This window comes from Astatotilapia calliptera, chromosome 18 (genome assembly GCF_900246225.1).
Source record: "Astatotilapia calliptera chromosome 18, fAstCal1.2, whole genome shotgun sequence".
NCBI classification, from domain to species: Eukaryota; Metazoa; Chordata; class Actinopteri; order Cichliformes; family Cichlidae; genus Astatotilapia; species Astatotilapia calliptera.
The window spans coordinates 25,622,679-25,644,069 of NC_039319.1; the positions used below are offsets into that span (position 1 = coordinate 25,622,679).

The window sequence follows — 21,391 nt, forward strand, 5'->3', positions numbered from 1 at the left end:
AGTGAGGGCCCGTTCTTGACCCAAGGAGCGAAGCAACCCTCTCACTCACTGGAGAAAAATCCTGTGTAGAGGCACCGACCAGCTCTGGCTCTTTCCTGAAATACTGCAAAGAATGAGTTTAACTACAGTTTTGAAGTTCTTGCACTTTACCTGACTGTCTTGTTTTCAGGTTAGTTTATTGACGTGTTGTAAAGAAATGTTGCATTTTCCAATTCAGACATGCTGACATCCTACTGTGTTACCAAGGTAACAAATCAGTCCACACCGTGATGAGGTTTGGATGTTACTGTGCACCACCTTTGGCTCAAGGTCAACTTTTGCCTCTTCTGTCCACAGGACATTGTCAAATAAGTGTTGTAGATCATAAGGGTAGTTTTTAAGCAAAGCACAAAGACGTAATTTATTACTATCATTCTTACTCCGTGTTTGAGACTGTTACACAGCGTAGAGGTGTGAGATTTGAAACAAAAAGTACAGTGAAAAGGAGACACGAAAGTGACGTTTAAGCCCTTCAGAATTCAGAGAAACACAAAAAGGAACTTAGACACAATCTATAAACAGTGCCTGTGTGGCCCACACCAGATCTGCTGACATGTAAATGAAGACCGAGTGTCTCGAAGTATGTCAGAGAACAGCTTGGCAGACAGCCTACGTGCAGCTCAGGGTGCAACCAAAGATGCCAATGCCTCGACTCCACTCTACCATGTCAGTCACTCTAATTAAAACCCCAACATAATAGTAAGGCTGTTTTCCTTTCTCTGTTTTATCAGTTTGGCTCAGAAATATTATATGAAAGAGGCCAGAGAATAGACCTTTGTCTGCCTTTTTAGTTTGCAAAGTGGCCACCCCCATTGCTTTAAGCCAAGGGATGTAAAAAAAAAAAGAAAAAGTAAGATTACTTCACTTTGAAGTTTCACAGAGGGGCTCCTAGCCAAGCATATGCTATCAATACTCTGACAGCCTGACCCAAAAACTTTTGATGGCCATGCAGCTGGTGAATATGAGACGTATGCTTTAAAAACTGGTTAAAATTGAGATCTGTAGAATTACTCTCATACATAGCTCTCTGGTGTCTACACACCAGTGTGAGATAAGAATTTGCATTTTCCTTCTTAATATGTGCACGTTTAAGTAAGTGACAGTTAAAACAAATATAAATAGAATAAAGAAAATGTTTTTAAAATTAAATTTAACTGATGCACTTGGTGACGGTGGGAAGAAAAAACAGGAAGAATAGGAAGACTCCTCTGGGATAACCGAGCTCAGGTGAAAGAGGGGGAGACAGATTAACAATGACTAATGATTAAATGTGTAAAACACATAAAATAAAGTTAAAGGTGTTGTTTCTCTTGGAATTAGGTTTTACTCATTTAATCAATATTCTTTTTTTTTATGTTTTCCCTACTACTCTCGCTTAAATCTTTCATATAATCTATTTTAAAAAGGAAAAAAACCAAAACAACAACAAACCCCCAAACAATAACAACAACAACAGAACAACAAAGAAATTGGGAATTCAAAGAGTCGGGTAATTTTATTTTACAGTGCAACAGCGACATCTTGTGTCCTTACGAGGAATCACAGGCTACGCTTCAACGATGCAGTGAACATCTGTCGCCAGCGGGCGTCGCTGTTGAGTCACACTGCGTTGACTGCACAGACAGCAGAAGTCAACCAAAGAATTTCTTCCACAGCTGTCGCCATCTTGCTCCAGAACATAAACAACACCACCGAGTCCCGTTAGCGTTTGGGTGTACCGCTATTTTTCTTTTTCTTTTTTTTTTTTTACTTTTTTGATTTTGGAAGAAAACAACAACTCTTCCGGCCTCAGCGCCGATCCTTTCAAACAGAGATGATGTTTGATGTGGTCACCTGAGCCGCCGTGTCAGTCGGTATGACAGTCGTCAGCTGATGTGCGTTGCTTGTAAATTGGTTGTTGTGTGCGCGACCATGATACCATGACAACGGTGCGGCTGTCATTAGCACACCCTGAAGCATTTTATTTTAGCTTCATATCTACCCGCTTTAAGCCAGTTTTGAACGCCGTAAGCGGAATTGGCTTTTCAGTCGTGTATGTTTAAACCAGCTGAGCTTAGACGATGACGCCAGGCTAACCAGGCCGTTTGGTTTGTTAGCCGAATAAGCTACTTGTGTGTGTGCGTGTGTGCGCGTGTCTTTGGATAGCGCACATTGTGTTCTGGATGGGTTCTGCTGTGAAATAAGCTGAGCCGTTTCTTACACAGACATGGGGATACACTGCGGATTTCCTTACCGGGAGGGAGCGGAGGTTTAAAGGGGGCGGGGAGAGCAGCAGAGGGGGCTTGCTGCTCGTCATCCCCGAAGAAATGGACCAAGAGTACGAGAGACGGCTGCTGAGGCAAATCAACCACCAGAACCTGCCCGCAGAGGCCCGCCTGACCAAGGTGAGGAATAGAGAGCGATAGTTAACACGTTTCAGCACGGCTGCAGTCTTCTCGTGTGAGTGTGCTGTTTTTTATTAGCACTGATCTTTAGTGGACTGCTTATCTCTTACGTTCATCCTAGTGTTTGAGTGCTACCTGCAGTCCTGTCAGTGTGAAGTCAGGGGACCGCTTCATCCCTACTCGAGCTGGAAGCAACTGGAGCATCAACTTCCACTATGCCAATGTGAGAGGTGTTCGTTTGGTTAAACTAACAGTGACAGCTCAGTAATCCAGGCCAGTGGTGACATACCTTTCACTTTCTTGACAGGAGAACTGTCGCTCTCCCAGTCAGAACCATAAAGCAAAGGACGCCACTTCAGACTCAAGCAAAGGTCAGAAGTCTTTATTATTATTTGTTATGCAAATGTGTTATAACAATCATTTAAAGTCCAGATCTGCACCTCTAACACGAGCATTTTCATCACCGCTCTCACTGCCGCCCCTCCAGATGCTGTGGCCTATGCTGCCCTGTTGAGGAATGAGTTGCTGGGGGCCGGGATCGAGACGGTGCCAGACCCTCACACGGAAGACCGGCGGCATGCAGTCCTCTCGCAGGACTCTCACAGTCTTTTTAGGGTAAATGACAACGGGGGTGTGGGTGGCCATTAAAGTGAATTTAAAGCGACTCCTCCCGTGGGCTGTCAGTGTGATATTTACATGCGGCTGTCATAAACATTTCACGCATGTATTATGCTGTTATTTTTGACTCAAGTTGGCCATAAGAGACAACGTCCGTACCAAAACCTGGTGGCAGTTTGTAACTGTGGTTCTGTTTCCTCTCTGCAGTACACTGTCCACACTAAGAGAGTGCCTTTTGATAATGACAGTGAAGTCTCACCATACTCTCTTTCTCCACTTAGTAACAAAAGGTATGAAATGTCTCACACACATGCTGCTCACTCATCAGGTGTTTGAGCCGTGCTTTTTTCAGGAGGAGGGGTTTAACGTCTCCATGTTTTGTTTCTTGTAGTCACAAGCTGCTCCGCTCTCCCCGCAAACCAGCCCGAAAGATCTCCAAGATCCCCTTCAAAGTGCTCGATGCTCCGGAGCTGCAGGATGACTTCTACCTCAACCTGGTGGACTGGTCAGCAGGCAACCTGCTGAGTGTTGGTTTGGGAGCCTGCGTCTACCTGTGGAGTGCCTGCACTAGCCAGGTAAGTGGGGGTGTGGGTTAGATTTTAAAGAGGTGCGCTGCAGATAAGGAGTTCTGGAAGTGCTTATTTTTGTGTTTAAACAGGTGACGAGGCTGTGTGACCTTTCAGTGGACGGAGACTCTGTTACGTCAGTGTGCTGGAACGAGAGGGTGAGCAAGCGACTGCTGCTTGTGTGTGGCATGAGAGAGGAGAGTACAGACAGGAGAACAATAATGTTTGGGTTGCTCGTGTTTTAGGGGAGCCTGGTCGCCGTCGGGACGCACAAAGGTTACGTTCAGGTGTGGGATGCAGCAGGAGGGAGGAAGCTGACCAGTTTGGAGGGCCACTCAGCCAGAGTAGGTCAGTCCGAGCAGGAGCGAAGTGAATTCAGTCAAATGTGATTTGTGCATCTCTCGCTGAGAAGCCGTTTATCCTGCTGCTGGTAGTGGTTTCAGGAACTACCGTCGCTCTGAGCCTTTAAGCTCATGCTCAGCTCTCTTTATCTGGGGCATGAGAGTAAGAGAACCTACCCTGTGTGCCCAAGGTGCCCTGGCGTGGAATGGGGAGCAGTTGTCTTCTGGCAGTCGAGACCGAGTGATCCTACAGCGGGACGTCAGAACGCCGCCTTCTGCTGAGAGAAGGCTGCAAGGTCACAGACAGGAAGTGTGCGGTCTCAAATGGTCCCCCGATCACCAGCACCTTGCATCTGGAGGCAACGACAACAAGGTGAGGCGACTAAAACAGCACATACTTAAGGAAAGTTTTAGGTTAGAATCTAGGTAAAGGTTCAAAGTAAGCAAATTCAAGCTGTATTGATATCTATATATTTTAAAGCAGCTGTTTCATACCTCTTTAGCCTCTTCTAGGAGTAGCCCTTGAATTTTTGTTCTGAACTGAGTGGTCTCTTTTATATTTCTGCCTCCTTATAAAACAAATTGACTGGGTTTACACTAGAAAATATCGAGGGTGGTCTCTGCCCATGGAGTTACCCATGGAAATGATTCTAATGGCTGTCACAGCATGTTTTTATTGGCATAAACTGAGGTGTCAAAACTTTTCATTAAGGGTCTTTATGGAAGAAAGAGTTAAACTCAAAGCTCTCCTTACTGACCTCTTCCTGCCTTTTGAACAGTTACTGGTGTGGAACAGCTCCAGCCTTCTCCCTGTGCAGCAGTACAGTGACCACCTGGCAGCAGTGAAAGCCATCGCCTGGTCTCCGCACCAACACGGGCTGCTGGCGTCAGGCGGAGGCACGGCCGACCGCTGCCTGCGTTTCTGGAACACGCTGACGGGTCAGGCTCTGCAGAGCACAGACACCGGCTCCCAGGTCTGCAACCTGGCCTGGTCCAAACACGCCAACGAACTGGTGAGGAGACGCAGACACGCACTGCCCAACACTCTTAAGACGTGACGTCAGCACAGCAGCGTCTGGCTATAGATGATTTCATCAAGCTAGTTAGACCCACTTTGTGAAAACAGTAGCTCAAACATTAAATTAGCAAAACAGATCCCGTTTGGACAGCTTAATATAGAGCCAGTTACTAATGCGCACATTGCACCTGTGTTGTGTAATGCAGCGTTCGGTTTAGCTGGAACTGCGACCCCTGATGTGCTGAGTCATGGTCAGTTTTCATACTAGCCGGTGTTGGTTTTGTATTGAATTACATGATACTTGAAAGGCGTTTCTACTGTGCACACATGACAAAACCCTGAATTAAAACAGCTTAGTTACGCTCGACGTCCAGAGATGGTTGCAAATTGAAGTGAGCAGTATGTTGAAGGTGTTTCAAACTAATAAAGACTTCTGCAGTATGTTATTAAATTCCAATATTATCGTCTTACACTGGTGTTTTCTTGGAAAGAGCATAACCATCCAAATGTGGTCTGAAATTTCATTTCACTAGCTGGGCCCACGTCCTCATTTATGTTTGACAGCGTTTTAGCAGGAAAAAGTGAAAGCTTTGACATGAATTGAGCTGCGGTTTGGGGAAGGAATCGAAGGGGACTGGCGATGGCTCCCGGCCCTGGCAGATCCCTATGCACTAAATAGAAGTGAAGAAGTTGAAGAATGGAGAACAAGGAGGGAGGGAGGGTGGGGCACGTAAACGAGAATGATCAGCTTGCAGAACTAGGGGAACCTCGTGTTTGGAGGCGTGGTCCTGCTCCTGAAATTCCGATACATAATCTCCAATAAAAGTGGTGTTTAACTTCCTTTTTTACTTTTGCTGTTCAAAGATCACTATGTCTGCATAAAAAAAAATCAAGAATTCATACACTGCTTATGTTTAAGTACCGTTCCACTCAGGAACATCAGTACCGCATCAGACGCTAAACTGATGACGATCTGTGTTGTTTGCTTATTACATTTTTTTTTTTTTTACAAAATCATCAATTTATATATTTATTATACAATAAATCAGGATGGGACATGGTTGGAAGCTCCCCCTTGAGTGCTTGGCAGAAGCATCCAACTGCAAAGTGGTAACTGCAATGCTGCTCTTTGTTTGCAGGTGAGCACACACGGCTACTCTCAGAACCAGATTCTGGTGTGGAAGTATCCATCGCTGACACAGGTGGCCAAGTTGACGGGACACTCCTACAGAGTCCTGTATCTGGTATGATTACACGTTCTAAATGAATCACTGTGCATGTTCAGCACTGATGTAACTAGATAGTTGCACTTTGATAACTTACACACTTCTAGCGTTGGAATACATTTTAATTCAGTGTGTAGCAACTAGGGATGGGTACCGGTGTCCGGTGCCATGATGGCACCGGTTCTGACATAAACGGTAGTAACCAGACCGAAAAGCAGCGCACATTTCGGTGCTTTATTTCGGTGCTTTTTTTCCTGTGCTGTGATACACTTTAGATTCTAGCCAATCATTTTACGTTTCCGAGGATAGTAGACGGGCCCAGGTACGTACGTTCTGTTAGAACAGAGCTACAGATTAAAAATGCCCAAGGCAAAGCGGTCAAAGTCTGGCTGTACTTCACAGCAAAAGATGCAAACTCAGCAGCCTGCAACAAGTGCTTTAAGCTGATACTGTGATACTGTCAAAGGAGGTAACACCCCGAATCTGATGAAACACCTGGCGACGCATAGCGTTGTTTTTAAAAGCCGAGAAATGCACCATATTTGATAGCTTGCTGCGAGACCTCACTCCGTGCACATCTACTGCGGGTGGGTTGCCTGTTATCGGACCCGGAGCAACATCCCCCAAAAACCCGAAGAATAGAGTCCTGGCCCCTAGCCCTCCCAGTGTAGCAGAAATGATGAGGATGATGATGGTAGCAGCCGTTCTTCTCTGCTTGAGTAACTTCATGTTGTTCGAGTGTAATTTACGTTGAGTAGGCTAACCACGTTATTACATTAATGCATGTAAGGTGAACTAGCAAACACCGTCGTAGTTACATGCGGCTGTCTTCTTGTTTGATGGCAGATACTCCCTTCACCCTGGCCAAAAAGGCTAAAATGACCAAAGAAAAAGTGGAAAACAGTTAAACATGAGAGGTTTTTGGACAAAGTTTGTGTTTTTTCCATTGTTTAAGCACTGCTTCCAGCCAAGAGTGATACCATATATGCCCCATAGCTGCAGAAAAGGCTAACATTGTTATATTTTTACAAAAAACAGCTGAACATGAGAGGTTTTTGGACAAAGTTTGTGTTCTCCATTCATTAAGCACCGGTTTGAGCACCGTTTGAGCACCGGCACCGTTTCAAAAGTACCGGTTTGGCACCGGTATCGGATAAAACCTAAACGATACCCATCCCTAGTAGCAACATGCCGAAGTAAAACTGTGCAAGAATCACTCTGTGTTACATTTAATGGACATTAAACTAGGGATGCACTTAAATCCTGCGGTCTGCTTCCATTAGTGAATTCCACACTTCACTGTTGCATTATTTTTCACAGTAATAAAGAGGTAATTTGTGGTATTATATAAGTAAAGAAGCTGATTTTATAGTATGTCTTCGCACCAGTTAAAGCTCATGCCTGTGCTGTTGTTCTTACTGCATTCAGTGCATGTAAATCAAAAACATTTTGAGAATATTAAAGGATCTCAAAACTGTCTTTGTAACTGTCCTGTTAAATCTCTCACATGCCACATTTTTTCTGCGCTCTCAGGCTGTGTCACCAGACGGGGAGGCCATCGTTACAGGAGCGGGAGACGAGACACTACGATTCTGGAACGTCTTCAGTAAGACGCGCTGTACCAAGGTAGAGTAAATTATCCGAGAACTTTATATTCTTAATTTCTGAAAATGAGTAAAACTTGATGCATTTCAATGTGCTTCACACTGTTTTGATGCATTTCTCTTCCCAGGAATCAAAGTCAGTACTTAACCTCTTCACGAGAATACGATAGTAAACGGCCCGGGGGTCGGGACGGTCCTCTGGAGGAGCCTGCCGGGGTGTGGCTGTAATACACAGAGTCAAACAACGACACTCAGACTAGCCTCGCCGCACAAACTCTCATCCTTTTCTACAAAAGGATGGAGGCAAAACTTCGACGGACAACTGCCATCCCTCACAGTGATGTCACCGATTCCAGAAAAAAATAACACACACACAGAAACAGCAGTCTTTTGTCACAATTTGTTGTCTGCTTATCAAGTTGATCTCGTTCTTTTTTTGTTGTTGTTTTTTCCCGTTGTGAAAAGTGATCAAGTCGTTTTCTTATCTATCAGCAGAAGTACACCTGTGCAAGAGTTCTAAGCTAAATAATGTAATGTAAGATGTTTTTAAGAGGCGCTCCTTTGTAACAGAGAGAAGATAAAGCCTGACCTGGGTGGTTTTCTTTCATTAGATAATGTGTGAATATGATCTACAGCAGTATGCAACAGAAGAGGGAACCACAAATAAGTGAACAAACACGACCGGTTGCTCAGGTGGCTGCAGCAGAGTTTCATGTGTTTATTGTTGTTTTGTCAGTGTTCATAGACACGAAGCACAGGTTTGGAACCTTGCGCATTCCTGCCTATAGATACGAAAATGCCACCCTGACTCTTATCTCATTTTATCCTGCTTTGGATATTTTATTAAAAAATATGTCGCACAGAGAATCGATTATCTTATAAGTGTCCACTCAGTGTGTCTGTGGGAGCGTCTTGTTTTCCAGTCGTGCTTTCTTAAGTCTCATTTAGAACCAAAGCGTTTCTGAAAACGAGGATGAGCCGTGGGCCTTTCTCAAAGACCCAGTGAGGAAGTCGGATGCAACGCTGGCAGCTCCGACTAGTAATCTGAGTATCCAGAGCCCTGCGGACCTCGGCAGAGCAAAGCGAACTCCTTCACAATCTCCTTAACGCGACGCTTGTTGGTTTGTTCCCTTAGAGAGGGAAAAAAAAGAGAACAGATTTTGCTGTTGGACAGATTTGTATTTGAAATCATCTCCAAAGCTCATTGATCATAAAATGTCATTTTATAAATGGGCCAAATATCATAAAGTCATGTCTCACATCCTAATTTGGCATCAGTAATGTTTCGAATGCGTTCACATTACATGCCGATACTTTTGTGTCTTTATCGTGGAATGAAACAAGTTTGTAACACAGCAAAACTACAGACAACACATTTAAAAAGTTTTTGTTATTAACAATTATTTTTAATGTATACAAACACCAAGTCTGTTTTGTTCCATTTTGCCATCGATGAACATTACACTTAGGTCCATGATCTCTTGGACGATACAGCTTTTGCAGTTTTGCCTCTGAATGCCAGCACAGTGGATTTTAAATGTGCCTTTTAAATGTGATTAAAAGGCAGACTTTCAGCTTTAATTCGAGGGGTCTTATAAACGTTTTGCATTCACTCTTTATTAATTACAGCCATTTTTAGAGGCTCAAAGAGAGATTGGAAACTGACTGACAGCAGTATCCTGGTCAGGTGAGGCTTGTTTCATTGTTATTTCATGACAAGTGAAGCAGACAGATTATCTGAAGTTGACTTTGTATTTTATATCTTTTGACTGTAATTTTAAATATGAAGCACAAGAAGTCTGTGCAAGTTGGTGAGGACACCATTAGGCTGAAAAACTTAAATAAACCTATCAGAGAGAGAACAACTTTGAGAGGTGTAAAATCTACTGTATGGTTTATTTTTAAAAAGCAGAGGAATGCACTGGACAGCTAACCGACACCAGAAGACCACATGATGACTAAATACTTTCATGGTCAGGAAAAACGACTCGACAGCATTCTCAATGTCTACAATCAAGACACACTTTCATGAGTGGAAATGCAGAGGATTTACAACAAGGCGCAAACCACTGGTTACATTCAAAATGTGTTAAACCCTCGAATTAAAGCTGAACCTCTGCTCTTAAGTCATATCTTGACTGATTTAGAAACCACGGTGGTGGAGAACAGAGGAAAAACTACAAAACAATAAACAACTTGTCCATTAATCGAATAGGTAATACTTCTCTACCACTTGGTGTTGTACTTTACCTTAGAAGCTGCTGACTGAAGGTGTGTTTCTGCTCTGCAGTGAGCTGGGCACAGGGGAACCCTGGGGTCTGCAGTGTTTCTTTGAGCCACTGAGACAGCAGGGCCGGGCAGTGCCTGCTTAGATTGAGCAGCACCTCAGAGAAGTGCTCCGTCAGACTGCTGGGAGACTCACCTCCAACCGCCTGAGAGAGGAGGAAAAATGTACAATATGTTAGCATTAAAAGACAAATTCAGTGCCAGAATGAAAAAAGAAACCCATGGGTTTAACGAATTGAGGTGGACGCTCCGATACTGTCACTAGTTTACCTGCAGAACGGTCTCTGTCAGGAGCTTTCCATCCCTCTGCAGCACATCACCAAATGAGGGCATGTCTTTACAGCGACTCAGGAACTCTGTCTGCCAGGAATAGGGTAGAAAAGGTGAGAAATTCAGTTCTGACAAGAAACATGATGTTATATGAAAGTCTGCACATTTTTTTGCCTCAGCTTACAAAGAACTGGCTGGCAGCTTTTACTGTGGGTGTCTCTGGAAACTTGAGTGACAGAATCCCTGCAGACAAACATGACTGATTCAGCGAGTGACTCACACAAAGGCACTTTTGCAGGAACTGTAAAAACAATGTAAAATTTTCTTTTCATGAGCATGCGGTGATACTCACCACAGTAAAACAGTGCTTTCACATCGAACTGCTCAGACAGATACAAATCAGGCTTCCTTTTAAGAATCTAACAGACGAGAAGACATGGGTGTTGTAGTCAAACAATGAATTTCTTAGACGCTCCTAAACTCGCACGGCTTCCACCAACCTGGGCGTGAAGGTCCATAAACGATTCAGCAATGTCAGGATGATCTCTCGGACCTGCCGAGCAAGCACACGGTAAGAAAAGCCCTGATTCAAAACAGGTGCATTTCCACGCAGCCTCTTTTTACCTTGCTGAAATATAGTGAGCGTGGTGGATGTTAACACTTCAGTGAGGCTTCTGATGTGAGGGATGTGATGCTCCTCTCCAGCAAATATGTGAACCATCTTTAAAACATACAGAAACAAAGAGACTGACATCTGAGCCTGCGAGAGTCTGTGTCAGAGTCAGAGGAGTAATACTTTAACTCTGGCCTGTGTATGCGGAGGTGTACCTGCCGAGCCAGGTCCAAAGCCGAGGCTTGTGGGAAGGCGCTATAGATCTCCCCCAGCATCTCTCCCAGCTGAGGAACCATGGGTCCAAAATCATGTAGGAGGGTTCGAACTGATTTATCAAAAACCCCACACACTGCCTGGTAGAGGGGGGCGCAGTGGGCATGTGTGAGTCATGAAACACACATACACACGTTTATGCAAGAGGTGAAAACCCTCCTACCTCTACCACCTCCGAGTCATGGAGCCATTTGCTGAGGATGGTCTGGATCAAAGTGAAGACTTGTTGTAGCACAACGACCACCTAAGTTTACGAAAAAAAGAAAAGAATAGTTTTTAATTAAAAAATATTAGCATAAGAAGTTCTATATATGAACTTTAACACTTTGTACCCACAGGCATAGTGGGGTTTTCTAACTGTTCTCTGCTAATCAAGCTGTTGTTTTTCCTCTGAACTTACTGGGTTTTGCGTGCTCTGGGGGACTGGGAGTCTGGAGCTGGCTGCTCCCTCTAAGCAGTCTGCCTGCCGATTGATGTCCAGAGTGGTAAAGAGACTGGCCAGCATCCCCACAATGTGGATGATGCTCTGTTTATTAGTGGGATTCAGCTGTGGGGAGAGAGAAGGTACATGGGTCTGATATGTACAGCACAAAGCTTGAAAAGCTTAAAAAATAAAGGACAAGTAACTGTCAAGTGTCAGAGTGAAGCCGCTGCTGTTACTGTAAAAGCTGTGTTAAGAATCTGAGTGTGAAAAGATGTTTTTAACATCTTAACTGACAAACTGCGCATCGAAATGCATTTTATCTGTACTCTAACAACTCTGGATTACATGCTGTGCTCTATTTGCAAAGGAAGCATTGTTACTCTTTCTAAATGTGGATATGTTATATAACAAATGACTGTTTGTGCACTTTCATCGCTGTTTTCACTTGTTTGTCAGTGCTTTAAACTGGAGGGAGGACGTGAGTGGAAAAACGCTGATGTCACATTCACGCAGGATTGTGCAACAGTGCAATCAAAATGTGATGACAGCTGTGGGGTTGCCCCCATCAGTTTGAATTTAAAAAAACACTCAGACGCAGAGCTGCTTCAGAAAAACAGAAAGTTCTTCTTTTTTCTCTCATGAAGTAAATGATGAACTAATCAAACTAATCACACTAATATCTCTTTTACTTCAGACCAAATTGTCACCAGCATTAAAAAAACAGCAAGGTCACCCAAACAATTCGTAGGCACCAGCACCTCTTCTGTAATTGTTGATTCAGTATCACATTTGTATCAGTTACAATGTAAGAATTTTCACTGTTAAAATAAAGGACGAGACTTGCCAAAAAAATACAGTACTATGCTTTATATAATAGAAGCTTACCAGTATAATTATCAGTACAACTGTATGTATCTGTATCTATCGTGCAATGCAGAGTCTTCACTGTTGATTAGTGTTTGCACTCCATCCTGGCATTTACATACAATGATGTGACAAAGAAGTTGTTCACAGGACTCTCTGCAGTCCTGTGGACACTGAATCAAGGTGCTTCAGTGTCTGTGGACACTGAAGCACCTTGATTCTTTCCTTTTGCAGTTAATCTGTTTTAGATTTGCTGCTGTGTTTGGGATCATTGTCCTGTTGCATGACACAGGTTGGGCCAAGCTTTAGCTGTCAGGCAGATGGCCTCACATTTGTCTCTGGAATACTTTGGTATGCCTACGAGTTCATGGTCGACTCATTGACTTCTGCATGGTCCTGTAGGTGTGAAACATGCCTAAATCATCACTCCATCACCGTGCTTTAGCGCTGGTATGAGGTATTTGTGCTGATATACTGTGTTTGTTTTTTGACAAACATGATGATGTGCTCTATGGCCAAACATTGTTTGTTTGAATTAGGACATTGTTCTAGAATTTCATTGGTTTGTTAAATTCAATTTTTTCAGATTGTGAATAATCGTTCTCACTGTTTAATGACGGACGTCAGATTGTTTGGAAATAGTCTTGATGGGCAGCTATAATTGCTTCTCTAAGATTATTGCTGGCTGCTTTCGTGTTTGCCGTTGTGTTAGCACACACCTGAATGTTTCAGAGCAGCAAACTGCCAAACCTGCTGCTTTTATAGAGGTGCTCACACTTGCTGATGATCAGCTAATCACACGATGATGTGATTAGCAGCACTTAGCAGTACCTGTCACTTTAATTCCTGTGGTTGTATTAAGGATGGACTTAGTTTTTCACATGACTGCATATCGATATGGTTTCACTCAAATTGCACTGATGACGGTTTGTAGCTGAAACGTGGATTGAACATTGAGAATTTATACTAATAGGTAAGTGATGGTGTTTTGTCTGCTATGTGTTATTAAGACTGGTCACCCTATACAGAAAACACTGGAATAAACCATTACAGACTATTACAATACTACCCCACCCCCACCCGCCCACATTTACACATATACAAACACACTCAAAATAAACCAGACACTAATATTCTGTAGAAAATATACAAATACTGCTGCTCTTACTTTTTCTCAAAGGCTTCAGGATGTTCTATATTCAACTGGATTTACAAAGAATTGTAAACTATAGCATTTCCTGTATTTTTTTTAAACATCAATTTACTAAAGCATATAATTATTATTATTTTTACATTTACCTCCTGCTGGGCCAGTGTATCCAGCTGCTGGATGTGAGGCGTGATGAGTGAGTGCAGTCTCCCTAAAATCTCCTCTGATGGCAGGGCAGACAGCAGGAAACCCAAACCCTGCATCAGCCACATGCACTGGCTGCTCTGCACACACACACACACACACACACACACACACACACACACACACACACACACACACACACACACACACACACACACACACACACACACAATAAATTCCACCCTCAGACAGGGAGGTGATATGGTCTGTGTTTCAAAGTAACTGTGACTGTTTAAGGTTAAGAACTCACCTTGTGGACTTCTTTAACCAGTACATCCTACAAAAACACAGTAAACAAATCACCGCATGGTTTAAAAACCCTGATTACGTGTTGCTGTGTATTTCTCTGTGTCTGACCTGTGACACCGTCAGGATGTCCTGAGCGTAGGGGCCGAGGTCATACCGGCACTCCCTGCAGATCCTCTTCAGTGTAGATACACTAGACACAGACAGCTCTGGCTTTGCAAGGCCCTGAAGCACCATAGGCAATATGCCACCCAGCATCACCGGGTGGTCAGCCAGCCACTCAGCAAGTGAGCCTGTTCGACGAGGGATGTTAAATTTCCATTTGAGCATAAACACAAATCACAATCACAAATCTACGATCATAAAAGAGAGCCGAGCAACCAAAGATCTGTTACCACAGACTAAGCAAGAAAAAGAGAAAATAAGAATTTTCTTTTAAAATAGGCATAACTTCTTACTATGAACAAGGACAATATCATGCAGGTGTCTGAACATACACTGTACCTATTGTGTACATCACAGTGTCGGCTAGCAAAATGTTGCTGATGTTGATTCTGGGGATCAGACCAATCAGACCGGGAATAACATCAGAGTAGTTCACGTCTATGGTCTCAGCTATGGACTGGAAGCCAAACAACAGCGCCTCAGTGTCCTGGAGATGGAAATAAACAAAGTCTGGTGTTAGAGACGACATGAAGCATTCCAAATTGAATATATATAGAACTAGCTTAGCAGCTCAGATTCTTTTATTTTATTTGTATAATTAAACTTTCTTGCTGTTTTTATAATTGTTTTTTAATGATAATTTATTGTATTCATTTATTTTATATGTGGATTTTTCTGTTTGGCATCTGTTGTGGACAGTAAAGGATGTCTCTTTACTGTGCATATCACAATAAAACTTGTAATTTGAAAAAAAAAAAGACACACAGCAATCAAAATAAAAAAAGAATGAAAATAAAGTAAGAATTTACTTCAACAACTGGTAAAACACGATGTTTGTAAAAGCTCTTAAACACAACTAAGCTGAGATGATAGAAACAAACAGTGTGTTACACACACAGTCAGATAACAAGCCACACATTCAGGAGCTGTAATATGTTTAATAGATCTGTTAAAACAAGTTATGTAAAAGCAACTATTGACTATAAGGCTCAAAAGATGAGATTATTTTGAATGGTCTGACTCACAGCAGTTGTAAAGGTGCAGACTTATTCCTCTAAATCATAAGTACAACTGAATAATTAAAACAATAACAATATCCCTAATACTCAGTGAAACATGCTATTTACTTCAGTTCTCTATTCCTAATGCTTAATGAAGTAGGAGTGAATCATGGTGAATTGTGCTATAGTTAGCTCTGAATACTGCTTTGAAGTGCTTGAACACTCAAGATAACAAGTGTGGGCTCTAGGAGAGAGCAAGGAGGCTGTCCTTTCTTCTGCAACATTAACAATGCTACCTTTCAGTGTCAGTCACTTTCTCTATAGGTGGCTCAGCTGAGCACAAATCTTTTGTTCAGTCAAAGAAAGACTAATATCGGCCCCTGATGGACACCTGGAAGATCTTATTTTTTGTTCTAAGAAGCAAGCACCAAGAATGGGTCACTAAAGCGGCCGGCACCATGTCATCACAGTTTTATAGAAGGACAGACTGAAACAACCAAATCTATTTGTGAACTAATTTACAATTTAGTTAACACACATATGCAATAACTGCAGGTTCATTACTACAGGTGAAACAACTTTTACAGTCTTATCAGTCATCAAAGATTAATTTGCAGTTTTAGCTTAGTTCATAGATAATCCTAATATATATGTGCGTATATATATATATATGTATTGCCTGGAATGATTACAAGAAGGGCCTGTCCCTGTGTGTTAGCCCTGCAACAGACTGGCGACCTGTCCAGGGTGTACCCCGCCTCTCGCCCTATGACAGCTGGGATAGGCTCCAGCACCCCCCGCAACCCTGAAAAGGATAAGCGGAAGTGAATGAATGGATGGATGGATTACAAGAAGGCCTATGACTCAATGCCCCACACATGGATCCTGGAATGCCTAGAACTATAGAAGATCAACAGGACCCTAAGAGCCTTCATCAGGAACTCAATGGGGATGTGGCGTACAACACTAGAGGCCAACTCCAAGCCCATAGCACAAGTCACCATCAAGTGCGGGATCTACCAAGGAGATGCTCTGTCCCCACTGCTGTTCTGCATAGGCCTGAACCCCCTCAGTGAGATCATTGACAAGACTGGCTAAAGATACCGACAACAGAATGGAGCAGTTGTCAGCCACCTCCTGTACATGGATGACATCAAGCTGTATGCCAAGAGTGAACGAGACATCGATTCACTGATCCACACTTCCAGGCTATACAGCAATGACAGCGGGATGTCATTGGGACTGGAGAAGTGTAGTCGGATGGTAACAAAGAGAGGGAAGGTAGTCAGAACGGAGGGGATCAAACTACCAGAAGGCAACATTGCAGACATAGAGGACAGTTACAAGTACCTGGGGATCCCGCAGGCGAATGGGAACCATGAAGAGGCTGCTAGAAAAGCTGCAACCACCAAGTACCTGCAGAGGGTCAGGCAAGTCCTGAGGAGTCAGCTGAACGGTAAGAACAAGATCCGGGCTATCAACACCTACGCCCTGCCCGTGATCAGGTACCCTGCTGGGGTAATAGGCTGGCCAAAGGAGGAGATAGAAGCCACTGACATAAAGACAAGAAAGCTCCTTACCATGCATGGAGGGTTTCACCCCAAGTCCAGCACCCTGAGGCTGTACGCTAAGCGGAAGCAAGGAGGCCGGGGACTGGTGAGTGTCAGCACCACAGTCCAGGATGAGACAACGAACATCCAAGAATACATTAGGAAGATGGCCCCAACTGACCGAGTGCTCAGTGAATACCTCAGGCAGCAGAAACCCAAGAAAGAGGAGGGAGACGAGGAACCATCATGGAAGGACAGAGCCCTGCACGGTATGTACCACCGGCAGATAGAGGAGGTGGCTGATATCCAGAAATCCTACCAGTGGCTGGACAAAGCTGGACTGAAAGACAGCACAGAGGCACTAATCATGGCAGCACAAGAACAAGCTCTGAGTAAAAGATCCATAGAGGCTGGGGTCTATCACACCAGGCAAGACCCCAGGTGCAGGCTGTGTAAAGATGCCCCAGAAACAATCCAGCACATAACAGCAGGGTGCAAGATGCTAGCAGGCAAGGCATACATGGAACGCCATAACCAAGTGGCCGGCATAGTGTACAGGAACATCTGTGCCGAGTATAACCTGGAAGTCCCGAGGACAAAATGGGAGATGCCCCCAAGGGTGGTGGAGAATGACCGAGCTAAGATCCTGTGGGACTTCCAGATACAGACGGACAAAATGGTGGTGGCTAACCAACCGGACATAGTGGTGGTAGACAAACAGAAGAAGACGGCCGTAGTGATCGATGTAGCGGTTCCCAATGACAGCAACATCAGGAAGAAGGAACAGAAATACCAAGGGCTCAGAGAAGAGCTCGAGAAAATGTGGAGGGTGAAGGTAACGGTGGTCCCCGTGGTAATCGGAGCACTAGGTGCGGTGACTCCCAAACTAGGCAAGTGGCTCCAGCAGATCCCAGGAAAAACATCGGAGATCTCTGTCCAGAAGAGCGCAGTCCTGGGAACGGCTAAGATGCTGCGCAGGACCCTCAAGCTCCCAGGCCTCTGGTAGAGGACCCGAGCTTGAAGGATAGACCGCCTGCAGGGGCGAGCGAGGAATTTATATATATATATAATATATAAAATCTCATGAGTAGGGTGAGAAGCTGGAAAAACAGAAGCAGCTGTTTAGCTGAGCTGATTTGATCAGTTCTCCTGCACAGCTCTGGGACAAGCTGGTTTATTACTGCTCTGTAAATTCCAGTAGCTTTCCTGACTTACACAAATGAGTAACTCATTTATGTAATTAAAGAATTTATGCTTTTATTATTTATGCGTTTTTTTTTATTAAGTAGATGTTCATTGCACTGTGAAAATAATAGTTTACTCTTTTTATGAGTGACTTCAATTACTTTGCCTCTTGTTTGGGTGGTTAATGTCTTACGCCTGGACTACTTTAAAGCCATGACAAAGTCATTCATCTTTCAAAGACCGATGGGTTGCATGCAACAGGAAAAAGACCCTCCCAAAAAATCTGCAAACTTTCAGAATAAGAAGCCTTTAGATTTTAAATGTAACTAAACAAGTGTCTGCACACATGGTTTTATATAATCACAAGTGGAACTAAGCGATGCTTTGTGACCTGTTTTCTGCCCCTCGGTCCTTGTATACAAGATAGATCACAATCTAGGGAAAAATACAAAAAGCTCAAACTGCTGCCTCCACTTGTGTAAATTAACTTTTCAGATGAGCAGTCTCAGCTGCTTTAGAAGGAGAAAAATAAAGTACGAATATCTGAACTGTATTTTTGCCTTTATTTATTATACGCATGTATTATATGTATGTATGTGATGTTTTTAGAGGAATGCAACCTCTTTGCCATTTATCTCAATGGCTTTCTGAAGCACCTGAATCACTTGAGTAATGCTTACTTACTTTTTTAAGGTTGTGTGGTTTTTACAAGTAAATCAAAAGCTCATTGTATGAAAATTCAGTTAATACAATTTCATTTTAAGCGGCTGAATAGGAGTTATTCAGGGCATTACCTGCCATACTGCTGACTGCTGGGGGTCCATCAGTAGTCTGCCAAGCCTCTCATAGAGGTTACTGAGCAGCTCTGCCCCCAACATTTCATACACGTACATCAAAGTGTCCGAGATGTCGACCCTACAAAGTCAGGAAAACATATTTGTAAAGTTGGTCTTGGGCGTTGAAGAAAGATTATCAGTGTAGATTATTAAAGTCAGCCTCCAAATTTCAATCAAACAGAAAAAATATTAACACCAGACCCACCTGTAAATACGAAACTGCTCTTTGTCATCAGAGGACCAGGAGGCGTACTCTTCCTGGGAGGGATAGTGGGATTTATGAAGCAGCACGTCCACCAGTTGGAAGTAAACTGGCCTGTAAACCTGCAGGTAAACACACTGCTTCTCCTCCTCAAATGACAAAATGTCATCCTAAAAATGATAACAAGCTGATTTTGTAAAAAGGAAGTATAAATCTTTTGTCCTAATGGACAACACGTTAATACTTCACTCTCCATACCTGCAGAGTGTACCAGAAGGTGAGAGTAAGAGAACTTGTGGTCTCATTAACTGGGTAGTGTCCAGGGATGCCGGTGCAGAAGAGAATCATGTTAACCAGAGCTAGGTATTCTTGCCAGTGGTCCACCTGTTCCAACAGAACTCTGTCACAGGGAAAGAAATGTAAGAAATAAAAGAACATTTCAGACATAAAAGACAAATGGTGGAGCCCAGGTACAGGGTAGAGTGTGTGTGTGTAGGTGTGTGCTACTCTGTGTACCTGGAGTGTGTTTCCCCTAAAGCAACTGCAATTCGACAGATACCATGTGAGGTTTCCATGTCCCCATCCTGAGCTGCTGTCTTCAGTTGGTCATAGAGGCCCAGCACCAGAGGCATCAGGCTCAGTAGAGCATTAATGTACCTGCACACAAATGTTTGGAGTCATCCACCCATATGCTGCATGTCACTCATCATCACCTAATCATCCAGCTGTGCTTCTCACCTTTGGCAGTCGGGCTGTGAGATGGCGTTAACTACCGTCTCCACAGCTGCGTCAAACAGCTCTGGGTCGGACAACGCGGTGAAGCAGTCATGGAGCAGTTCCTGGATTTCCCCCAAAGGCACATCTAGCGCCACCCAGCTAGACAAGCATTTGAGCACCTTCTCTTTCACCTGACTCGATGAGTCCTGGCTCTGCATGAGCTGTCGCAGCAGAGGACACACCACTGCCCACTCTCCGGCAAGAGCCTCCCTCAGCTGGCCTCGCCGAGCTTGAGCCAAGCGGCTGCTCTGGAACTCCTCTGGAAGCACGGTGAGAAGCTCTAGCAGAGTGAGACAATGTGTGTGGGGGTCCTGAGAGGCCTTTGCTCCAGAGCCATCTTCAGGATCAGGTTTGTGCGGTTGGAAAGCCCTCACCATGTCCGCCACCGGCTGAGACCAGGCCTGGGGAATTACGTTAAGAGCCAAAGAGGCCAGTGCTACACACAAACGAGTCAGCACCATTTTAGGCCCAGAAGAGAACTGCAAGATATGGCTGAGCAGTTGCGTCCTCAGGCTCTCGTGCTGGTCTGCAGCGAGGTCACTCCAGTGACGGGAGATCTTGGTGTGCAGGGTGCTGGCACCGAAGAACTGAACCTCTGGGATCTGCAAAGCGACACATTCACACACGGCTGCTCTTAGTTTCACATTCAACCAGGCTGTATTAAGTTATGGTGCCTAATGTTTGTTACAGAAAAGTGAAGCGTGGGGGTAAAGAGGGGAAAAACTACAGACCTTGTCAGGGCTGAGCAGGGCCCAGCAGAAGTGCCAAGCCTGTGCAGAGGCCTGGGCCTGGGTCAGCCACTTCTGGGCTACATTCTTATGCTCCATGTCTGGATCAAAGTACAGCTGGTAGAGAGCCTGGATGGAGAAACACATACCAGTGCAGAGAACAAAGTAAGCGATGTAAGAAGTCAAAGGGATATGCCGAGAATATTTTAGCACATAAAACTGGCTTTAAATTTGCAGGGCAACATGTACAACAACCACTAATAATCATTAATAATGCTGGATGGCCAAATGTTTGAATTTACTGAAAAATGTGTTGTCACAGCAACTAATCCAAAGCACATGTGTTAGTTATTATTAGTACAGCAGGTGCTTCTAACTGGCATCATATTACAAATGCTACACTTTGCCCAGTCTCTCTATGATGAGCAAACTACAGTTATTTACATGATAAAAAAAATCGTTTCACTAATTTGGTATGAAATCATATTTATATCAGCAGAATGTGCTGCAGTTCTTTTTCTTCCTGGGAAAACATGCTGCTGTTTCCATTCCATAACTCAAACTTCCCAGTTAAATGCACGAGTTTTGACTAATATCCTAACTTACCGACTCCACATTCTCCAGCGTTAACTCCAGCTCCACCGGGGTGCCTCCCGGGTTGCCTGGAGGCTCCATCTGGGACAGGGTGAAGGTTTCTTTTACTGTTGCGTCTGGATATCCTTTACAGCTCAAAGCCTGATTTTTTAAGGAAAAAAATTAAAGGAAAATTCGGCGTCTTCTAAAGTGTGTCAAGACAACGCCGAGAGAGGACGCAGCGGGTC

General features: G+C 43.9%; 2 protein-coding genes across 3 annotated transcripts; one reads left to right on the plus strand and one right to left on the minus strand.

Annotated features, from left to right (window-relative positions):
* Window positions 1-1,554: 1,554 nt before the first annotated feature.
* fzr1b (fizzy/cell division cycle 20 related 1b) lies at window positions 1,555-8,663 on the plus strand. 2 transcript variants are annotated; one of them, XM_026148644.1, is made up of 14 exons: window positions 1,555-1,892; window positions 2,244-2,423; window positions 2,545-2,646; window positions 2,731-2,794; window positions 2,911-3,038; window positions 3,249-3,331; window positions 3,433-3,616; window positions 3,700-3,765; window positions 3,853-3,955; window positions 4,140-4,321; window positions 4,728-4,961; window positions 6,106-6,210; window positions 7,726-7,818; window positions 7,925-8,663. In XM_026148644.1, exons 1-14 carry the CDS (start codon window positions 1,863-1,865, stop codon window positions 7,964-7,966), a joined length of 1,596 nt encoding a protein of 531 aa, XP_026004429.1. In that variant the 5' UTR covers window positions 1,555-1,862; the 3' UTR covers window positions 7,967-8,663. The 2 variants fall into 2 exon arrangements, with proteins under 2 accessions (XP_026004429.1, XP_026004431.1); XM_026148646.1 differs by having other exon boundaries at window positions 1,847-1,913.
* LOC113009939 (importin-13-like) lies at window positions 8,495-21,261 on the minus strand. The gene is made up of 21 exons (XM_026148636.1): window positions 21,177-21,261; window positions 20,574-20,699; window positions 19,804-20,444; window positions 19,582-19,722; window positions 19,324-19,465; window positions 19,069-19,235; window positions 18,822-18,942; window positions 14,631-14,778; window positions 14,238-14,419; window positions 14,131-14,157; window positions 13,826-13,960; window positions 11,639-11,785; window positions 11,402-11,482; window positions 11,181-11,318; window positions 10,977-11,073; window positions 10,853-10,905; window positions 10,705-10,771; window positions 10,537-10,595; window positions 10,353-10,442; window positions 10,047-10,228; window positions 8,495-8,926 (listed from the first exon to the last, which is right to left on the minus strand). The coding sequence occupies exons 1-21, from the start codon at window positions 21,243-21,245 to the stop codon at window positions 8,833-8,835; spliced, it is 2,907 nt and encodes a 968-aa protein (XP_026004421.1). The 5' UTR covers window positions 21,246-21,261; the 3' UTR covers window positions 8,495-8,832.
* Between the last annotated feature and the right edge of the window lie 130 nt (window positions 21,262-21,391).

Bases quoted from the DNA above. Each gene is read 5' to 3' on its own strand.
- fzr1b (XM_026148644.1), top strand. From the start codon at position 1,863: ATGTGGTCACCTGAGCCGCCGTGTCAGTCG. The intron at 2,795-2,910 runs GTCAGAAGTCTT...CCGCCCCTCCAG, and splicing joins CACTTCAGACTCAAGCAAAG to ATGCTGTGGCCTATGCTGCC. The intron at 4,322-4,727 runs GTGAGGCGACTA...CCTTTTGAACAG, and splicing joins CTGGAGGCAACGACAACAAG to TTACTGGTGTGGAACAGCTC.
- LOC113009939 (XM_026148636.1), bottom strand. From the start codon at position 21,245: ATGGAGCCTCCAGGCAACCCGGGAGGCACCCCGGTGGAGCTGGAGTTA. The intron at 11,483-11,638 runs GTAAGTTCAGAG...TCGTAAACTTAG, and splicing joins CCCAGAGCACGCAAAACCCA to GTGGTCGTTGTGCTACAACA. The intron at 11,074-11,180 runs GTACACCTCCGC...TATGTTTTAAAG, and splicing joins CTTTGGACCTGGCTCGGCAG to ATGGTTCACATATTTGCTGG.